This window comes from Carlito syrichta, unplaced genomic scaffold (genome assembly GCF_000164805.1).
Source record: "Carlito syrichta isolate Samal-C Ts95f unplaced genomic scaffold, Tarsius_syrichta-2.0.1 Scaffold302938, whole genome shotgun sequence".
In the NCBI taxonomy this organism is placed as follows: Eukaryota; Metazoa; Chordata; class Mammalia; order Primates; family Tarsiidae; genus Carlito; species Carlito syrichta.
In genome coordinates, this window is record NW_007247034.1 from 312,755 (window position 1) to 335,246 (window position 22,492).

General features: G+C 38.5%; 1 protein-coding gene across 1 annotated transcript in view; it reads left to right on the forward strand.

Moving 5' to 3' along the window:
• Nucleotides 1-22,492, forward strand: part of LOC103259643 (histone-lysine N-methyltransferase SMYD3-like) — a 250,483-nt gene that overhangs the window by 57,773 nt on the left and 170,218 nt on the right. The window contains exons 2-3 of the mRNA XM_021711939.1: nt 6,767-6,834; nt 8,337-8,439. Coding sequence (XP_021567614.1) covers nt 6,767-6,834; nt 8,337-8,439 — 171 coding nt within the window. The remainder of the gene's footprint in view (nt 1-6,766; nt 6,835-8,336; nt 8,440-22,492) is intronic.

The window sequence follows — 22,492 nt, forward strand, 5'->3', positions numbered from 1 at the left end:
TGTGCTTTCACACACACACACACACACACACACACACACACACACACACACACACACATACAAGTTTTATGTGACACGGGAACCTTTATAAGGAAATGAAGACCCAAAGGAACAGGAAAACCTGTGCATTCTTTTTTTTTTTTTTTTTGAGTCAGAGTCTCACTTTGTCGCCCAAACTAGAGGGCAGTGGCACGCTTCCGGCCACCACAGCCTCGACCCACTGGGTTTCAGTGATCCTTGCACCTCAGCCTTCCAAGTAGTGGGAACTACAGGCGCACGCTACCACACCTGGCTAAAGTTTTTTGATTTGTTGTAGAGATGAGGTCTTACCAAGTTGCCTGGGTGGGTCTTGAACCCACAGGCTCAGACAGTCCGCTCGCTTCGGCCTCCCAAAGTGCTGGGATTACAGCCTGAGCCACCGAGCCTGGCCAAAGAAGCTTTCTCAAGTAAGATTATTATATTTTTACTTGGCCTGTATTATAAAGTGAATCTGTGAAATCTTTAATAATACTCATAGTATATAAAGACAGATTTTTAATTTTCTCATTTAATAAGAGGTTTAGCATGGTTTAACTTGAATTAAATTAGTTTTGTACAAAAAAGGTATTCTTAACACAATTTTTAAATGGAATATTTTGTAAAGCCTTGTGTTCATGGCCTGATGTTTAATATTCTTATAATTTGCTCTTTAAGCAACTAGCTAGATTGCATTTTATCATTTCCATGTTCTTTTTTCTAAACCATGAGATAAAAGAGAGGTTTTAGGTAGCTAGGTGCAAGCACATTTCAAATAACACACTGGAGTATTTAATAGTCTTCATGCCATCTGCTTAAAATAAAATTGTGTATTCATTGTATGTTTTCTTTTTTTTAATATAAGAGATATATTGAGGTGCTGTATCAGACTTTCAACCAGATAAGCCATTATATGATGCACCTTGAAACATTTATAGATAGAATTATCATTCTTTATGTTCCTCTTGTTTTCCAACATCTTTGTGTTGTCTTATTAAATTTGTTTACATTTTTAGTTGACAAATAATAATTGTATATATTTATGGGTTACATTGTGATGTTTTGATATACATATACAATGTGGAATGGTTAAATTCATCTAATTAGTATATCCCTTACAGTACTTATTTTTATGGTGAGACATTTGAAATTCACTCTTACAAACTTTGAAATAAACATGTACAACTTTATTATTAACTAAGTAACCATGCTATGCAGATCTCAAGAACTTATACCTCCTACTTAATTGAAACTTTGCACTCTTTGACCAACATCTCCCCATTCCTGCTCCTACCCAAGCCTCTGCTAACCACCCTTATACTCACTACTGTGAGTTTGACTTCTTTAAGATTCTACATTTGTGTATGATCATGCAGTATTTGTCTCTCTGTGCCTTTTGCTTAGTTTGTTTAACATAATGTCCATCAGGTTCATCAATGGTCACAAATAACAGAATTTCCTTCCTTTTTAAGGCTGAATAATATTCCATTTGTGTATATATACTACATTTTCTTTATCCATCTGTTGATGACCACTTAGGTTCATTCTATATATCTTAGCTATTGTGAAAAGCGCTGTAGTATATTTGGGAGTGCAGATATCTCTTATTTCAGTTATTTTAGATGCATACCCAGAAGTGGGATTGTTTAGTTAAATGTTAGTTCTATTTTTAGTTTTTATAATGACTGTACTAATTTATGTTACTACCACTGATATGCAAGGGTTCTCTTTTCTCCACATCTCATCAACTTTTATCTTTTGTCTCTTTGATGAAACAGGTATGAGATGATATCTCATTGATTTTAATTTACATTTCCCTCATTACTAGTGATGTTGAGCACTTTCTCATGAATCTTTTAGTCATTTGTGTATCTTCTTTTGAGAAATTTCTATTCAAGTCCTTTGCCTTTTTTTTTTTTGAGTCGGAGTCTCACTCCATCGCCCAGGCTGAAGTGCAGTGGCACACACACAGCCACCGCAGACTTGACCTGCTGGGCTCAGGCAATCCTTCTGCTTCAGCCTTCCAAGTAGCCAGAACTATAGGTGCACACTACCACACCTGGCTAATTTTTGATTTATTGTGGAGACGAGGTCTCACCAAGTTGCCTGGGCTGGTTTCGAACCCAGGGGCTCAGGCAGTCCACTCGCCTCAGCCTCCCAAAGTGCTGGGATTACAGGCTGAGCCACTGAGCCCAGCCCTTTGCCCATCTTTAAATTGGATTATTTGTTTTCTTTTTATTGAGTTGTTTGAATTTCTTATATATTTTGGATATTAGCCTTTTATGAGATGTATGGTTTGTAAATATTTTACCCCACCCTGTAGGTTTTCTCTTCACTCTGCTGCTGTTATTGTTGTTTAAGTCAGGGTCTCACTCTGTCACCTAGATTGGAGTGCAGTGACATGATCATGGCTCACTGCAGCCTTGAACTCCTAGGCTCAAGTGGTCCTCCTGCCTCAGCCTTCGGAGCAGCTAGTACTACAGGCATGTGCCACCATACCCAGCTAATTTTTCAATTTGTTTTGTAGAGACAAGGTCTCACTGTATTGCCCAGACTGGTGTCAAACTCCTAAGCTCAAGCAATCCTCTTTCTTCAGCCTCCCAAAGTGCTGAGATTACAGGCATGAGTCACCATGCCCAACTTCTTCATTCTAATTGTTTCCTTTGCTGTACAGAAAATTTTTAGTTTAATGCAATCCCATTAGTCTGTTTTTGCTTTTTTTCCTGTGCTTTTGGGGTAATATTTACTACTTGCTTCTGTCGTTAGCCAGTGGTCCATTAGGTTTGCAAATTAAATAACGTATGACTAAAAAAACAATGGAAAACTCTATAATGTCAAACTGCCACAAGGCTAGCAGTGGAGCAAAGAAGCAGCTCAGTGGTTCAGTAGTCCTTTGAGCATAATCCTTTGCCCTCACCACCTTAAAGCATGTTGCTGATAAAACATGGAGGCTCTTCAGCAACTTCATGATAAAGGGAAAATATAGTGCGGTAATTGTTTTAGCTATTGGTTTTTCAAAAATTGAAAGAAATAGATGCCATAACCACCCTTATTATTGTAAACCTTCTGGAAACACTTTTGTGAATTCCGAGATTTGTGAACTATCATCTGGGAAATGTGGTCTCTTCTCTCCTGAGCTGACCTCCCTCCCCAGTCTGGTTCCCTCCCATTGTCATTCTGGTTTAGCGATTGAAAGCTCTTCTTCATCCTTAAGGCTAGTAAAAGATTACAAACGTGTGACCAAAAGTGGGATTGGAACAGGAAGGACCTGAATTGAATCCTGAAATATGAATAAATATTTGCCACATAGGTAGGAGAGATTGAGAGATAAAAATTTAAATTTATTAAAGTCTGTGAGAAGATTCTGTTAAAAAAAATCTGTATTTAATTAAATGTCATATTCTGTAGATAGAGAAAAATATACCTTGTCTAAATTATTGTGCTTCTAAAGTTAGAGAATTATTAATTCTAGGAATAGGGGAGAGAAGACAATTATTTTGTATGAAAACCTCTGCTTTGGGTTTTCATATCTGCCAGCTCTTCCTACTTCCATTTCATCTATGACAGAGATTACTAAAACTAAGTGCATTAAGCTCTTTTTTGAAAATTTATTATTGGTCTCCCAATTAGTAAATTCTGTGTCTAAAGTCCTGTGTGCCAAATATTATATTTATTCTTTAAATAGAGAAGTTTAAATGGGATGCAAATGGTCTTTGAGGAAACTCTGTTGCAAAACTGAGTCCTCTTCTGTTTTAATGTGTGTTTTGAAATTGAAAGTCTTATTTAATAAACAGGCTATGTAGAAGTCAGTAATTAGGGGGAAGAGGGCTGAAAAAAGTAGATAGGTCTTCTGTTATGGAACAGAATTGCACAGTTCTGGTTGGGTTATAAGTTTTCTCATGGCTGTTGAGCTTTACTGTTACAAGATAGCAATATAGTAGTCATTTAATCTTGTGTCTCAAATATTTCAGTTTGCTGCTACAATAAAAAGCTTCTAGTTCTGACAATTTGAGGAATAGTGTGAAATTTGAACACGTAGTATATAAAGTGAGTCTAGTATGTCTCTGAGATATTTGCCTTGTGTTTTGTTGTTGATTGTATTTGTGTCAATTCTACAAGGGAATTTTTGACCTCAAAGCACAAATGTGAGATTCTGGACCTAAAATCTGAACCAAATGACGTAAGAATTTCATTCATAAAATATTTTAAGTTTTGCTGTAGTTGTTTTTACAAAATATAAAGGTTCACTGACCTCACTAGACTTTTGTCATCTTCCCTTCTTTTCCCTTTCCTTCCCTTAATCTAAGTATAAAGGTTCGGTGACCTCACTAGACTTTTATCATCTAGAAAGTCTATAATGTTATATTATAAAGGCTTTCAATTACTTTAAAGGAAAAATAATGATGAGTAAACATAACTTTACATTCTATAGTAAATAATTCAAATATATGCTTTAGTTTCAAGTCATGGGATATATTTTTAAAGTAATACCCAAGCTTAATTTTTAGAAAGAAAGAATTCTTTAACATAATTGCTTTTATTTTTATCAAAAGAATCCCATTGATATGCTTTTCTGAATGTATCTTTCTGTGAAGCAGTCATTCATTAGTTGCTTAATCTTTGCAATTTTATCTAAGAGAACTGTTTATACAAAGATAATTCTTTGAAAATATTTCAACTTTTTATTTCTAGGCTTTATTTCCTTTCTTTTACTTGTTGGTATAAAGAACAATTCCTTTCAAATTATTGCTCAAGCATGCATGGACATATTATCTTCCTGCTCTTTTATTAAAAAAAAAACAAAAAACCTGAAAGCTTTTTCACATCCACTATTGCTATTAGTTGTATACAAAAATATTTTCTGTAAAGTTGTTCTTAACTGAGATAGTGCTGAATGGAGCCAACATTTTTTAAAAAGTGAGCGTAAACCTGATTTAGAGAAATGTATTGCCACTTCTTTGTCATTTACAGAAATTCTATAATAAGTTGGCCTGCATTTGTAATTACTGGCTCATCTCAAGTCTGCAGTGGCCGCTTCTACTTTTTTATGTGCTTTGCTATGTTTCATCCCAAGTTTGTATCTCTAGCCTTAACTGTTCCCGTGAACTCTAACTGCTCATTCTTAGTCTTGGCTTGGCTATCTATTCGGCCATTTCAAATTCAAAATAACTAAAGCAGAACTATTAGACTTTCAATTCCCTGCAACCAAACCTGCTCCTTTTACATTCTTCCTCATCTCAATAAATGGCAACTATATTCTTCCACATGTTCAGGCCAAAAACTCGTGCATGATCCTCGACTGTTTTCATGCCCTATAAGCAAGTCTTTCAGTAAGGACTATCCACCTCTCCCCACTTCTGCTGTTACCACCATCCAAATCACCATCATTTCTCACTTGGGCTATAGCAGTGACCTCTTAATTGTTTCTCTACTTCTGTTCTTGCCTTTTTAAGGTCATTCTCTATACAACAGCCAGAGTGATTCTTTTAAAGGAGAAACCAAATTTATTTGCTCTTTGGCTCAGGATCTCAGTGGTTTTCTGTTTAATTCAGAATAAAATGAAAACATGGCTACAAGGCCCTAAATGATCTTGCTGCCTCTCTGATCTCATATGTTACCCCTCTCCTTCTTACCTCCACTGCTTTGGCCACACCAGCCTTCTTGCTATTCCTCTGTAACCAAGAACATTCTTACTTCAGGGACTTTGCACTGTTCTCTCTCTGGACTTGAACTTTTATCATCTGTATGTACACATGTTCATTTCCACAGTCCCTTCAGGTCATTGCTTAGATGTCAGCTTGTCCTAAAGAAATTTCCTGACAGTTTTTCCCTGTTTTTAAATTTTTCCTTATTTCTCTTTTTAGCATTTATCTACACATGACATCTTTCTATCATGCTTTTTTAAAAGTCTGTCTCTTCAAGTAAAACTCAATCTCCATAAAGACAGGAGGTTTTTTGTTGTTGTTATTGTTTGTTTGTTTGTTTGTTTGTTTCACTGCTGTTTCCCCAACATCTGTTCTGAGGGAGTGGGTGTGTGACCAGGACTGAGATTTCTGATTCCAAGTCCAGTGCTCTTTTCATCATTCTATGTGGCCTCTTATACATTAACCTTATAGCACGAATGAGGTGTTTACATTCCTTGAACACAGTGATTATATTTTTTATTTATTTTGCCCATCCTTCCAAAGGGCATAGGACTGTGCTATATACCCCGTAATAGGCTTCATGTGTCTAGTACATGCCATGTCTTAATGAAATGACTTCCTATGCTTCTTGTGATCTGTCATTAACTTGGACTGCAAACTCATTCAGGATATATGTCACTCTTTGCAGGAAAAAAAGACAGGTACGTGGGTGGCATTTGGAAACTGCAGGCAATTTGAGTGAAAAATCCATATGGCAGGAGTCTAGTTTTCAATAAGTAGCTTATTTGTATTCTGAATTTTGAGCATTTCATGTAACTGTGTAACTTTGGGAGCAGAGGGTGATTAGACTGAAATTAATAGTTCCTGTGTTGGTTTAAGCCTCTTCCCCCCCCAGGATATTGGTATTTCTGAACCTCCTGATGGTCGTAAGGGTAGTGTGTCCCAGATAAGTTGCAAATCAAAGAGCATCCGTGTTTGGCTTAGATCTTTCCCGAGCAACTGCTAAGAGGCCTCTACATTTTATTTGCAATGTTTTTATTCTCTTGCTTATGAAGTTTCTTAAGTGACTCGAGTAATACTGATTTCCTCCCCCCTTGTTTTTACAGGTGATCTGCAACTCTTTCACCATCTGTAATGCAGAGATGCAGGAAGTTGGTGTTGGCCTGTATCCTAGGTATGGTGGATGGTATTTCATTTACTGGAAGACACAGCTTTAGTTCCCACCCAAATCCCCAGCCCTTTGGAGGTAGTTAGAAAGGCAATTGCAGCAGCAGGTTCAAGAGCCAATCTTAAAACATAATGATAAATTGTAAGAAAATGGAAAATGTTAAGTTTAGAGAAAACAATTTTATAACCTTACATTATATGCTGTGGAATTAACAAAGAGGCAGACCTAAATTTCTATTCTCAGGAGGCTTTGGAGTAATAAGTTGAGGATTGTGGGTGTTAATTAATCATCAGGCTGAGATCTGGTTATTCCACCATGGCCTGAGGCACATAATTGTTTCACCAGACTCACCACTACCACACCAGTCAAATTCATTTTGTCTTTTGAGTTAGCATACTCTGTGCTCTTTCACTCAAAGAGGCAAGAAAACTTTCAGGGTTTGGCCCTTTGAAGTACTCTATCCAGCTGTCGCTGAGTTGACCCTTGTCACGGAGCTACAGAGCTGTTCTTCCACAAGCACTATAGTCGGTCCTGTTTCATTTTGTTTTTATGCCATAAGGGTCCAAATGCAAATTTAGACTTTATTATAATTAATTGTGAGTCTGAGAATTCAGGGTTTTTTTTCTTACTTGTCACAAATCATTATTTTATAGGTCAGGCCTATTGGTAGTGGTTCTCAAAAAACAGTAACATAGAATGTTCTATGAGCATGGGCTGTGAGTTCAGGCCAGCTGGTTCATATTCATTCACCACTTACTACTTGTGTCCTTGGGCAAGTAATCTCTGTGTCATTCTCTTCCCCTATAAATGATCCTCATAAGATTGTTGTGATGATATATAAACATGCTCAAATACAAGAAAGCACCTTCTACATAGTAAGTGCTCATTCTAGTTATTATCAATTTATGATGGCAGTTTAAATCCATTCCATTTCCCAGATGGTACAAAAATTTTTCTCCAAGAAAATAACAGTGACTGGACCATGGTGCAGAATGCAACAGGATCTAGTAAGCAAGATAACCTCAGATTTCTGTTTAAGAGGAAGTAATCCTAATTATTCTTCAATGTGGATGTTCTAGCTGAGATGGCAGTTCCTCCAGAGGAGCTTAACAAATGAGGTCCTGTGTGAGAAAGTTCAGTGGTCTTTAGGCTGCAGCAACACATCATCTCCGAGATTATTTCTTTGCAAGTCAGTTCCCCCAGCACCTTCATTTTGGGTTGCCTTACTGAGTTGACTACTTTTCCACTCCACCCTCAAAAAGTACTCAGAAAATTTTTTTATTAACAAAATGACCTGATTAGCCTCCATCTTGGGGAGAATTGCACTTTGTATTAAGTATTAATGACATTTCTGTGAATGTACCCTGAATACTCAATCCCTGGAACCTGTCAACCTTTCCCACCACTGCTCCTCAACCTAAGGTGTCTTTTGCCTGTTGTATTCATTAAATGTAGCTGTTTGACTCTGTCTTCTGAGCTGTGGTAATCTGTCTTTTTTTTCTCTCCAGTATGTCTTTGCTCAATCACAGCTGTGACCCTAACTGTTCAATTGTGTTTAATGGGCCCCACCTCTTACTGCGTGCAGTCCGAGACATCGAGATGGGAGAAGAGGTAAGGAAATGCATGCTTCCCACTGCCTATCCTTCTTACCCATAAAGACTTTCTTAATATTGTAGAGACAACTTTTTCATTGTGTTGCCAAAAACAAGATTCATAATACAGTCATCCCTATGCAGCAACCAATCATCACTTCTCTCACATTACAGATAGGCTAATATTTTGGGGGGATGCAGCATGTTTCTGGATAATAATTTCTATTGTATGTGTACAAGAGAGAGGTGTTTATGTGGGTGACAGAGGATATGCGTTTTATATACATACACGGAGTCATTGAATCAATGGCAACGGCTCAGCAGCCTCTCGTGTTGCAGCAAGTGGTCATTCTTCCATGGGCAGGGAGGGTAGTCCAGCTTGTGAATGTAATCCCCAAGGCATTTTTTTTAAAGATATGGATTACAATTCAGGATTAGGTATACAAGTGGTCATCGTACAGATAAAGTTTGGGCCTCCCTTTGGTCCCTATTTTGCCTGGTTTGAGATCAGATACCCTTACTGATGTTGTGTTCTCCCTCCTCACCCCCACCCTGGCAATATCCCACTACTACCAATCCCTTTTTTATAGTATTATAGTAAATATTCAGGGTCCACTTATGAGTGAGAACATGTGGTATTCTGTTCTTTGTTTCTGTGATAAATCACTGAGTATGATTAGACTCTAAATCCATCCAAGTTGCTGCAAATTCCATATGTTTGTCCTTCTTTATGACTGCGTAATATTCCATTGTGTATATGTACCACATTTTTTTATCAGGTCCAGTTTTGATGGGCAGCATGGTTGGTTCCATGTTTCTGCTATTGTGAATAAATAGTGATGCAATAAGCATGCATGTGCAGGTTTTTTTTTAGAATGATTTGAGTTCTTCCAGGTATACTCCAGTAGGGGGATTGCTGGGTCATATGGAAAGTCAATGTCTAGTTCTTTTAGAAATCACCAAACTGTTTTCGAAAGAGGTTGCACTAGATTTCATTCCTACCAGAAGTGTAGAAGCATTCCTTTTTCTCCACGTCGTCGTCTGCACCTGTTGTTTGTTTTATTAATGATGGCCCTTCTTACCGGGGTTAGGTGGTATCTCAGTGTGGTTTTGATTTGTATTTCTGATGATTAGTGAAGCTGAACTCTTTTTCATGTGTCTGTTGGTTGCCCGTATATCTTAATTTGAGAAGTGTCTATTCATATCTTTTGCCCACTTTTTACTAGGACTGTTTGTTGTTTTATTTTTGGCATGTTTGAGTTCCTTGTAGATCTTGGATGTTAGGCCTTTGTCAGATATACAGTTGGCAAATATTTTTTCCCATTCTGTGGGCTGTCTTCCCACTCTTTTGATTGTTTATTTTGCTTTGCGGAAGCTTGTCAATTTAATGAGGTTTCACTTGGGGTTTTGATCAGGAATAGGTTGCCAGTTCCAATTTCCATAAGGGTGTCTCCTGCATTTTCTAAGTTTCTTATAGTTTTAGGTTTTACATTTAGGTCTTTGATCCATTTAGAGTTGATTTTTGGGTATGGTGATAGGTAGGAGTCCTGTTTCAATCTGCATGTGGTCAGCCAGTTTTCCCAGCACTATTTACTGAATAGGTTCCCCTTTCCTCAGTGATTGTTGTTGGAGGCTTTGTTGAAGATGAGTTGGTTGAGAAATTGAAGTTTTGCTTCTAGAATCTCTAGCCTGTTCCATTGGTCTGTATACCTGTTCTTGTGCCAATACCAGGCTGTTTTGCTTATTGTAGCCGTATAGTAAAATTTGAAGTCTGGAAGTGTGATAATTCCTGCTTTGTTTCTTTTGCTAAGGATTGTTTTGGCTATTTGTGGTCATTTATGTTTCCATATGAATTTCTGTATTATCATTTTCAGGTCTGAGAAGAATGATATTGGTAATTTAATGGGTATTGTGCTGAATCTATGGGTTGCCTTGGGTGAGATCGACATCTTAACAATGTTGATTCTTCCTATCCATGAGCATGTAATATTTTTCCATTTGTTTGTGTCTTGTTGGATTTCTTTGAGCAGTGTTTTGTAGTTTTCATTGTAAAGGTCTTTCACTTTTCTGGTTAGGAAGATGCCAAGGTATTTCTTTTTTCTTTTTTTTTCTTTTTTTTTTTGTGGCTATTGTGAATGGCATTGTGCTTTTTATTTGGCTCTCTACCTGTTTGATGTTGGTGTATAAGAATGTGACTATCTTTTGAACATTTATTTTGTACCCTGAGACTTTGCCAAAGTCCTTTATCAGTTCGATCAGGTTTTTGAAAGCTTCGCTTGGGTTTTCGAGGTATAGGATCATATCAGCAAAGAGGGATAACTTAACTGCCTCTTTTCCTATTTGCATACCCCTGATTTCCTTCTTTTGTCTAATCGCTCTAGTTAGGACTTCCAACACAATGTTGAATAAGAGGGGTGAGAATGGGCAACCTAGTTTTCTTCCACTTTTCAGGGGAGATATTTTTAGTTTCAGTCCATTTAGCAATATTCTGGCTATGAGTTTCTCGTAGATGGCTCTTGCTATTTTGAGGTTTGTTCCTTCTATGCCTGGGTGTTTGAGGGTTTTTACCAAGAAGGGATTCTGGATTCTATCAAAAGTTTTCTTTTTTTTTTTTTTTGAGTTGGGGTCTCACTCTGTCGCCCAGACTGGAGTGCAGTGGCCGCTCCCGGCCACTGCAGCCTCAACCTGCTGGGCTCCGGCGATCCTTCCGCCTCAGCCTTCCAAGTAGCCGGAATTACAGGCATGCACTACCACGCCTGGCTGATTTTTTGATTTATTGTAGAGATGAGGTTTCACTGCCCAGGCGGGTCTCAAACCCGCGGGCTCAGGCAGTCTACTCACCTCAGCCTCCCAAAGGCGCGGGATTACAGGCTGAGCCACTGAGCCCAGCTAAAAGTTTTCTTTGCATCTAATGATATAATCATGTGGTTCTTGTTTTTACACATGTTGATATATTTAATTACATTTATGGTCTTGTAGATGTTGAATTAGCCCTGCATTCTGGGGTTGAAGTCTACTTGGTTATAGTGGATGATTTTGGGGATATATTGTTGAATCTGATTTGCCAGAATCTTGTTGAGAATTTTTGCATCTATGTTCATTAGGGATATTGGCCTGGAGTTCTCTTTTTTTGTTGGATCTTTACCTGGTTTGGGTATCAGTATGATGTTAGCTTCATAAAATGATTTGGGGAGAATTCCATCCTTCTCAATTGCCTGGAATACTTTCAATAGAATTGGTATCAGCTCCTATACATTTTGTAGAATTCCACTGGCAAGCCATCTGGTCCGGGGCTTTTTTTTTTTTTTTTTTTGGTAGGTAGTTTTCTTATGACAGAGTCAATTTCCTGGCTTGTTACTGGTCTAGTTAGTGTCTCAGTGTCTTCTTGTTTCAACCTTGGGAGATTGTGTGATGTCAGAAAGTCCTCCATTTCATTTAGGTTATCAAGTTTGTTTCCATACAGGTGTGCATAGTAATCTCTGATAATCTTTTGTATTTCTTCAAGGTCAGTTGTTATTTGATCTTTTGCATTATTTGAAGTTTTTGTTTGATTTGACCTTTTGCATTATTTGAACCTTTTCTCTCTTTTTCTTGGTCATTCTGTCTAGGAGTCCATCAATCTTGTCTATTCTTTCAAAGAACCAACTTTTTGTTTTGCTGATTTTTTTCTATGATGTTTTTGTCTTCTATGTCCCATATTTGGGCTTTTACTTTGGTGATCTTGATTCTTCTGCTAAAGTTAGGGTTTTGGTGGTCTTGTCTTTCCAGTTCCCTTAAGTGATTTGTTAGACTGTTAACTTGTGATCTTTCCATTTTTTTGATATGTGTTCATAGAGATATAAATTCTCCTCTTAGAACTGTTTTCATGGCATACCAGAGGTTTTTGTAAGATATTTCTTCATTTTCATTGTTTCCAGGAATCTTTTAATTTCTGTTTTGATTTTGGTGTTGACCCAGTAAGTCGTTCAGCATCATGTTGTTTTGTGTCCATGTCTTTGTGGGTTTTTGGGAAATGTTTTTGCTGTTGATATTTGATATTTATTTTTATTCTGCTGTGGTCTGAGAAAGTGCATGGCAATATTTCAATCTTATGGAATTTGTTTATGCTTGATTTATGGCCAGGGATGTGATCGATCAGGAATACGTTTCATGTGGTAGTGAGTAGAATGTATATTCTGTGGTTGTTGGATGGAATATTCTGTAGGTATCTATTAAGTCCATTTGGTTGAGCATCAAGTTGAGGTTCCATATCTCTTTGGATTTTTTGCCTCAATGATCTATCTAGGGTTGTTAGTGGAGTAGTTAAGTCCCCAGCTATAATAGTGTTAGAGTCAATATCTTTTTTTAGTTTATTTAGTAGCTTTATAAATGCTGTGTTGATTGTATGTGTTTTTAGGATGGATATTTGTTGTTGATGGATTGAGCCTTTTATCATTATGTAGTGTCCTTCTGTATCTTTTAAAATTTTTGATAGCTTAAAGGTTGTTTTGTCTGATATTAAGATTTTGACTCCTGCACTCTTTTGTGATCCATTTGTCTGGAAAATCATTTTCCAACCTCTAACTTTGAGTTTGTGTGCATCCCTTGTGGTGAGATGAGTTTCCTGAATACAGCAAATAATTGAGTCATGGTTTTTTATGCAGTAGCTTGCCCTTCTGTGTCTTCAGTCGTGCATTTAGTCAATTCACATTTAGGCTTAGCATTGAAATGTGATTGTTTATCCTCATCATGAGATTCTTGTTAAGTTTTTTCTTTCTTTGTTTTTCTTTTAGGTTTTGGGTTGATGTAAGTGTGTATCTTCAAGTTTGCTGTTGCGATGTATTCTCTGTTGATTTTGTGTTCTGCTCTTCTTTCGAGAAGTGTGTGGGCATTCTTTTTTTTTTCTTTCTTCTGTGTTTAATACCTTTTTAAGCATCTCTTGTAGAACTGGTCTGGAAACTGCATACTCTCTTAGGGATTAGATGTCTGGGAAGGATTTTAATTCTCCATTGCCGATGAAGCTGAGCTTGGCTGGGTAGGAAATTTTTGGTTAAGATTGTTTGTCTTTGAGGACTTTGATTATTGGACTCCAGTCCCTTCTAGCTTGTAGTGTTTCTGCTAATAAGTCTGCTGCTATTCTCATTGTTTTTTTCCCAGTAGATAGTCTGGCATTTCTATCTTGCTGCCTTTAGGATTTTTTATTTTGTGCCGACTTTGTGTAGGTGAATTTCTATGTGCCTAGGGGTTGGTCTTCTCATTTGATCTCTTGTGGGAGTTCTCTGTATCTCTTATGTTTGGATGGTCACATCTCTGGTGAGATAGGGAAAGTTTTCATGGATAAACTACTGGAATACTTGCTCCAAGGTATTTTCCATTTCCCTTTCTTCTTCTGGAATACCAATCAGGTTCAGATTCGGCCTCTTGATATAATTGCATATCTCTTGGAGGCTTTGTTCTTTCTTTCTGAGTTTTCTTTTTATGTTTTTTACAGATCGGATTAATTCCATGTTTTGGTCTTCAAGTTCTGAGATTCTTTCTTCTGCCTGATTAATTCTGCTTTCCATGCTTGTCATCTTGTTATTTATTTCCTGGATGAAATTTTTTATGGCCAAAATCTCTGTTACAAGTTCTTTCAGGGTTGCATTTGTCTTTCTTGAGTCTTATTTACTCTTTTCATCCATTCCCTAATCCCTGTTGTATTCTGCAGCCCATTCCATGTTTGGGCTCTGAGGTTTGATTTTTCAGTCGTTTTCTCTTTTTAACACTGGGAATTATCTGTGTCCCTCTGTTGATTTTTCCTCATTTGTGACAGATCTCTTTCTTTTCTGTTTAGTTCTGTTATTTGGTGGTAGCAGGAGAGGATTTCACTTCTGATGTTTGCTCAGTCATCTATCCTTCCCTAATCAGGGCTCTGAATTTGTTCTATTTTGAAACAGAGATGTGGGTGGGAAGCTTTGCTATCTCTTGTAGTTTTGAGAGTCGAATAAGGTGGAGAATGGGGAGTTAGGATTCAGAAACTACTTGCAAACCACAGTGTTCACTGATTGTGGTATGGGTTCCCTGAGATCCACTCTCCACCACTACTCTCTATGATGATGCAATTAGGTACCTGTGTGTACTCCATGAGTCCAAGATACAGTAACAGCAATGAAAAGAGAATAGAGAAAAGTAGAATGAAATGAGATTGACAAACATTTTTACAAAAAACAAAAATAAAAAAGCAGAACAACAAGAGCAGAAACCAAGGCAAAAAACAATTAAACACACACACACACACCAAAATAAACTGGAATAACAACAAAGAAAAGCAAAAAAGGAAGAAGAAAAAGAGAAGAAGAAAAAAATAAAGGGAATTCAAATCGAACCCTCACACATGTATTCACACTAATATTGAACTAAAAAATAAAGAGAAGAACAAAAAAGCAAAAACAAAAAATTGAAAGATGAACACTCAATCCTTTACATATACACATAAGCAGAAAATTAAAAATGAAAGAAGGAAGAGGAAATAAAAAGGGGTGGAGGAGATGCAGATCAAACCCGCACAAAGGAAAAATATAAAAAAATTAACAACAACAACAAAAACCTGCCTTCTCGTGGCAGTTTCTGTAAATGTTTCTCTCAGCTGCCCCTCTACTGTTTTCTACAGAGTTTCAACCTCATTCATAATCTCCCCAGTGTCCCACCCAGGGAAGGAGGCCGGGGCAGTGGGGATGGGTGGGGCTTCAGCCCTCCCCTCCCACTTGAGTATGGTCAAAGGATTCCATTCTGTGGGAAAATATGGGATTGTCTCTTCCGCATGTATTGGTGGGGGTAGGGTGCCCCAGCCTGGCTTATCCTGGAGTGAAGTCCTCCTATTACCGCTGACATCCAGGCTCCACCTGGATTCATCCCTCTCAGTCATACCCCAAACTGTGTGGGTCTGAGGTTCAGAGGATTGCTGGGAAAGAGAGGGTTGGGTCACCCCAGACTCACCACTGATCTCTTTGGTGGTCTTCCTCATCCTTTGCTGGCTACACCCTTTGTCCCCCTAGTGGATCAGGATAAAGAGTGGGGCATCTGAGATTCAGCACTCGTCCTGTCCCTCCAGAGTTTGTGCTTTTGGGATATTCCCCCTGAGTCATGATCAGTCCCTGAGTAGTTAATCTGCCAGTCACTGAGATCAGGTCAGGTCTGTTGCTCTATGTTGAGTAAGCTGGAGTACTTTCCTGCTGAGTTTTCAAGATGGTGGCAGGGTGTCTCTTTTGTCTTCTCCAGTGGGGCTCTGTCTCTGGGTTCCTTCGCTGTGTTCCCTCTGCAGCCCTTGCTGCCAGAGTCCAACCAGGCACTGTAGTGGTGAGGCAGTCTGGAGCCGGCAGTCTCTCCCGACAGCTTCCTCCCATGAAGGGCTTTGTTGATTTTTTTAAAAATGGCACTTAGCTTCTACTCCCCGGGAAGTGCTAGGGATCAAGCAGAGCAGCTGCGGCACCAGCCGCTTAACCATGAGAGCCCTGGCCATTAGCTCCTGAGTCTCTCCTCAGTCAGCCACTCGTGCCCACTTATTCACTGTATGCAAAATTTTCCATATACTCACTCACTCACACTGGAATTCGGCTTAGTCTGACTGACTCTGCTACCATCTTCCCCTCCAAGACTTTTTTACTCCCAAGATCACCAATCACATTTTGAAGGTAATTATCTACTTGTGTTCATAAACCAAACAGCTTTTACTCTTTCAAACTGTCATTGAGGCTTTACAAAGCCATGGGCATCTCTGAGTGATTATTTGAGCAAAGACAGTACAACCTCCAGCAGTGAATTGGCCTTGACCCTTCTAGTTTTGCATTCAGCCCCATCTCTTTTGGTGAGAACCTTTGTGGAAGCCCAGGGTCTCATAAGGCAGCTGCAGATGTCCTGTACCAGGGTTACCAGACCTAAGCCCACACCTGTGCTGAGTTCTGAGGTATAGATATTTACATTTTCTAGAACCTAGTTTCCTTCTACCTTCCAATTTGCTAAAGTGGATATTTGTCACAAGGATTTATTGCATTTATTCAGTACTCACCCAATAAAACCTACGCTAAGAGGTACTATATTTTAATGTAGACAAGGATTTGGCTTTGACAAGACTCCCTGCAACGTGATTTTCAATGGAATGAACCACTTCTTACACAGTCACTTGCTAAATTTCCAGGTTTTAGAACGAGTGTACTTAAGTACACTGGGATATGTACTAGTGATATGGAGAATTTAGATTTTTTTTTCCTGGGGCCATATATAACTTCCAGGCAGGTAAGAAGGGGAGCCATTTGCCTATTTTCAGTGATATTAGTTTAGGGGCTGAACAGTAGCTGCTGTTGCTGCTGATACTGATGTTTTAGTCAAATAAAAAGCAAACAAGTAACTTGACAAGTAAACAAAAACTATCAGAAATGGATAGCGTTTTCAGGAACAGCAAAGAAACTTTCTTATATCTTTTTTCTAGGCTTGGTTGCCAGTTATTCTCCCTTGTTAGTTTTCTTTTGGTTGGGGAAAAAAAGTCTTTTGGTGCTTATTTCACTTTTTTTCATATCTTTTTATTTCCATCCCTGGAGCAACAAGCAAATCATTCCTCTTACCAAATCAAAATGATTTCTGCTCAGCATAAGGCCTTTTAAGACTCAGATAGTTTCTCTTATAGTACTTGTCAAGGTATCTTGTTAACAAAAGAGGGTTCTCCCCATATTCTCTTTCTTATACCAGTTTGTTAAGAAAACAAAAAATTCTCCATTTTATTTATTTATTTTTTTAATTTTAATTTTTAAATTTTTTTTTTTTTTTGAGTTGGAGTCTCACTCTGTCACCCAGACTGGAGAGAGTGGCCGCTCCCAGCCACCGCAGCCTCGACCTGCTGGGCTCCGGCGATCCTTCCGCCTCAGCCTTCCGAGTAGCTGGAACTACAGGCGCGTGCTACCACGCCCGGCTAGTTTTTGATTTATTGTAGAGATGAGGTCTTGCCAAGTTTCCCAAGCGGGTCTCAAACCCGCGGGCTCAGGCAATCCACTCACCTCAGCCTCCCAAAGGCGTGGGATTACAGGCTGAGCCACCGAGCCCGGCTAAATTCTCCATTTTATTATAAAGGTATTGGTGAATGATATTCCCTCTAATTAGTTGTACTTCCTTTCTCTGCCTATTTCTGCCTGTCTTAATTTTATACGCCCTTTAAGGCCCTTTGCAGTGGTTTGGATGTGTCCCCTAAATTTCATGTGTTAGAAACTTAATTCTTAAATTCGTGTTGTTTATGGTATTTGGGATTGGGTCTTTGGTAGGTAATCAGAATTAGATAAAGTCATCAGGGTGGGGCCTCTATGATGGGATTGGTGGCTTTATAAGAAGAGTAAGGGAGACCTGAACTGGCACCTGCTTACTTTCTCCCATGTGATGTTCTCCACCATGTTAAGAAGCAGCAAAAAGGCCCTCACCGGATGATGCTGGTGCTATGCTTTTGGCGTCATGTGTCCCAGCCTCCAGAACTGAGAAATAAATTTATTTACAAATTACCCTGTCCATAGTATTTTGTTATAACAACAGAAAATTGGCTAAGACACCCTTTCACACTCTTTCAAACACCATCCCTTCCATAAAGCTTTTCCTGATTTCTCACATTAAAGAAAGTTATTTTCCTCTGCATTCTCCCATATACTGGTTATTGATATATCTTTGGCATTTATATGGGTTCTTACTCTGGTAACATCTCTATTCAATTATGAGCTTTATGAGGACAGGCAATTGTGTCTTCTTTCTGCATCTCTTAGTGCTTTGCCTTGCATTCAGGAAGCATTCAGTAACTCTTTGTTGAATTAATTCTATTAAACTGAGGATTCTATAAAGACCAGCAGTGTTACTCAATGGGACACTATTGGCGTTTTTAATGGAACAGTTCTTCATCGTATGGGACCGTTGCATCATTGGAGAAGTTGTGCCCCTTCTCCTTGCTTAGTTAACACCTGTAGCTACCTCCCAACAACTAAAATTCAGCCTGCACATTTAAAATTGGCCCCGTGGGCAGAGATAGGGTAGAGGGAGGGCCATGAGAAAAGATCTTTTGAGACATTAATCAATATTAAGCAGGATAATTCTTATTTATTATGTAAATATTAGCTGTAGTTAAATTGATCAAGGGAATAAGTTAGATATTTTATGTTCCCCGCACATAGAAATGGCAAATACACAAGGTGATGGATAAACTAAATGTCAAAAAAATGTTATATGTACCCCATACATGTGTACAAATATTATGTATCAAATTTTAAAAAGTTAAGATTTCAGTAGGAAAAAAGTAGACATTTTTATAATTTCATAGCATCAACTTTGTATTTGACTATAGTGCTCATTATGGCACCCAGGGTTTTAATTATGTGCTATCTGGGATGTAAGTACCAGAATATAGGTTCTAAGAAAGAAGACTGGACAGTGCCTGTAGCAGAAAATCCCCAATCTGTATTTGTCCAGTCATTGAATGAGACTTGTTAAAGATAGAACAAGAGGTGGAATAGAATCTCAGAGCCATTTTTAAACTTACCAGCAGTCCTCTGGTGTGTCTCATTGGTTGCTGAAATGAAAGAGGGTATGAATGCCAACCAGTTTGAGATGGAAATATTTCATACCTCACACAAGGAGAGCTGGAAAGTTGCATAAGCTTCCACAGTAACAGAAGTTGTTGTGGCTGTGTCTTATCCTTTGTTTCTCTCTACACAAATCCATCTTTTGGACCACCATTGAACCATTTCCCTTTAAGCCACATTATTTGTAAAACTTTGTTATTGAAGGATCTCCACTGTAGTGCTGAGTTATTGGGTCTTTTTATTTTTGTATTAAAAAAATTTTTTTTGGTTTCATTTTTTTTGTCTCTTCATCTAGCCACCCCTACAGAGAGATGTTTGTAATATCATTAAAGTCATGGCTTACTTGACTGGATTGCTGATGGCTGCCCTTTTAGAATTGTGTTAAACTATGAAATTCATTTGATGGTCTGATGGGCTTATAAAACATGGATTAGGAAATATAGCTGGGTTGTGTAGTCCACCCTTATGGGAATTCTTAGTTAAAAGAACTTGTAGCTGCTATCAATAATACCATTGGCTGCCAGCATTCTCTGGAGCCATATCAACTGCGAGAAATGTGATTTACATAAATTGAACATATCAGCACCCTCAATGTCAGTCTTAATCTGATGTATTTTGCTGTTAGGACAGTCTGTTTCTTCTTTCAGTCATCTTTACTTAGTTCCTTGAACCATTTAAAAATTTCGTTGTGTACTTTCTAGGTGTTAGAAGCTTCGCTGCAACGTGTAAGCAAAGGAACTGCATGACCAGATTTTCTATGTGTAGGCAAGGTTGGGAGAATGAGGGTCAGTAATCCAGCCAAGAGGTGACAATGGTAGCCTGAAGTCAGGGGGAGGTCAGGTGGTAGCTTGTGTTGGAGCATCTGAAGAATATAATATTTAGAAACTAATATTAATAGGATTTATGAGACAAAGAGAAGAGACGAGTGATACTCAGGTTTGCCTTTAAAAAGTCAAAGTCTTTTTTTTAGTTCACAGCCAGTATTAACAGAAAAATTTATAACTGTGACTACGTAACTCTAGAAATGAAAACAGGGTCTAATTTTGATTTGATCTTATTATACATTCAGTTGTAGATAATCAAAAGATGATTTCATGGGAAAGGGACTCATTTTATGTATGTAAGCGGCATATGCAAGGTCCAGAAAATCTCTTTCATGATATTACTCTAATCTGGGAATGATTTACTGCATTTTCATAATAGTTGCACTAAAATGCAAAGCGATGGTCAGTGGCATTAATATTTTAATACAGTTTTGTTCTGTGCCATTAAAACATCAACTGATCAATGGCCAGGTTTCATATATATATTCCCACTAAATCAGCCCTACATTTAGTGACAGATACTCTGTTACAACTGGTGAGTCAATGAGTCTTTAATAAAGGTTTTTATCTTTGGCTGATAGAATCATTTTGCCGTCATTACCATTTAGTAATCTGGCTATGTTTTTACTAAAAATATGCATAAAAAATTTTTGCCAATAAGCCCTCTCAGCTTTGATACTGCATAGTTTACGAGCTTCAGTGGCATAAAAGCAACACAAAGGGGAAAATGGGTCACTTTCTCTGAGGTAACGGAACAGTCCTTATTGCGAGAGGCATATTTGAGCCAAGCTTGAAGGATGAGAGAGCCCCTAGTAAGTTGAGTATGGAGGAAAGGGCACTGACTGGCTTTGGCAGTGATAGTCAGTCACAAGTTGGCATGGCGTGCATTGTTTCAGAGGTGTAGCAATGTATCTAATTTTAGCAGTCTGGGATTTACGGGGAGACGTTGAGACTAGAAAGGCAAACAGAGAATCAGTTGGGGAAAGCCTCGTCTGCCTTTATTCAAAGGTAGTGGGACACCATCAAAGGTCTTCATGCAGACAAATGACGTGGTCAGTTGGGAGTTTTAGGAAGATCTTTCTCAAGGCAGTTTAGAAGATGAAAGGGTATACCAAAGGCAGCAGGGAGGCCAGTTAGAAAGTCATTGCATAGTCTAGGTAATGGTTCCAGGCAGTTACAGGATGCCGAGGGAGGCTTTAAGAGTCTATTTATTGGGATTAAATGAAATAGCTAGTCTCTTGTTGCCCATTCACTGCTTGGCATGATCACTTGTGAGTTTTGACCCTTGTAATAAAGTTTTGGGTTAGCCAAGCACATTTCTCGGGTGTAACAAGGCCCTGGAGTCAGTGGATTCACACTGGGTATACTGTATTGACCCCAATAACTGTTGCCAGTTGACCTGATCTGATAGTAGGGGTCAATGACCAAGAGCCATTGGGCTGTAGTTAGAATTAGTGCCCTTGAGTTAAGCCAAGAGGAAACATAGGGATTGGCTCATTTACCACCTCACCTCATATAAGGAAACTGGGACCCAGAGAGCCTGATAATATGAGATGAATGTATATACCACCCCAGACTTACTAATATGCTATTTCAAAAAGTGTACTTAGAAATTAGTTATTTGGGGACTTTGGAACATAGTGTTCTTTAGAAACCAGAGGAACTTGCTTGGTGTGATGACCCTTTGCCTCTCAGAGGCAGACCTGGCTTCAAATTATAAAGCAAGAGAAACATTCAGAAAATTAAAAAGTGACTGTAGTCTTTGCTAGAGGAGCCTGTTTGCCACAGAACATTACCTAGCATTGGCTTGAGTACTTTAGGTTTGATGGTGCTACTGCAGCTCCTTAAGAAGCTAACTTCTCCTGTGTAGCAGCTGCCTTCTTGAAGTATGATAAGCATCTATGTTAACAAAAAGAACACCAGGCTCGAATCAGATCTGGGTGCACATGCCAGTGTTCCCTGAATCCAAAACTTTTGCTGGTTTTCACTGTTCCATGATGCCTTGCCAGGTGCACACAATAGATACTCAATAACATCATTGTCATTTCCTAAGGGCAGGTGCCCTTGTTTCTGTGTACGGAGCAGCATGTTATAATTTCCTAACATGAAGAATCTATAGAGCTCTAGCCAGATTAGGCTGTGAATTCTATCTCCCTGGTGATGGCCATTTTGGATTTGACAGACTTGACTGGCCAACCCAGGTCTCCCCCGACCCCTCCCTCACCCCTACAGTTTTAGTGAGCCCTTTCTGGAGCTTCATTTTCTTTCAAAGAGGATAACCTTTTCTGTCCTACCCTGATTTCAGACAAGTAAGATCATGGTTTGTAAACAGGAGTTCCATTCTTTTAAGTATAAGAAAAATCACATGGACTTTTTTTGCTCTAGGGGGTTTTTTGTCATCTCCTTCAGTATCTACTTCCCTTCCTAAAATATTCCATTCTTCCTCTGTCATACATACCTGCATAATTACCTTACACATTTAAAGGCAAATAATGAAGTAATTTATGCAGTAAAATATAAGCTGATATGTTTCACAAAAAAACAATTGGGTGGGGGGAATTAGGAATGCCAGGGTAGGGTAGAAATCAGATTGTTACTGTAAATAGGGTGGTCAGGTCAGACCTCAGTGAAAAAATGAGATTTGACTAAAACTGAAAGGAGATGAAGGAGGTTGCCATAATAGACC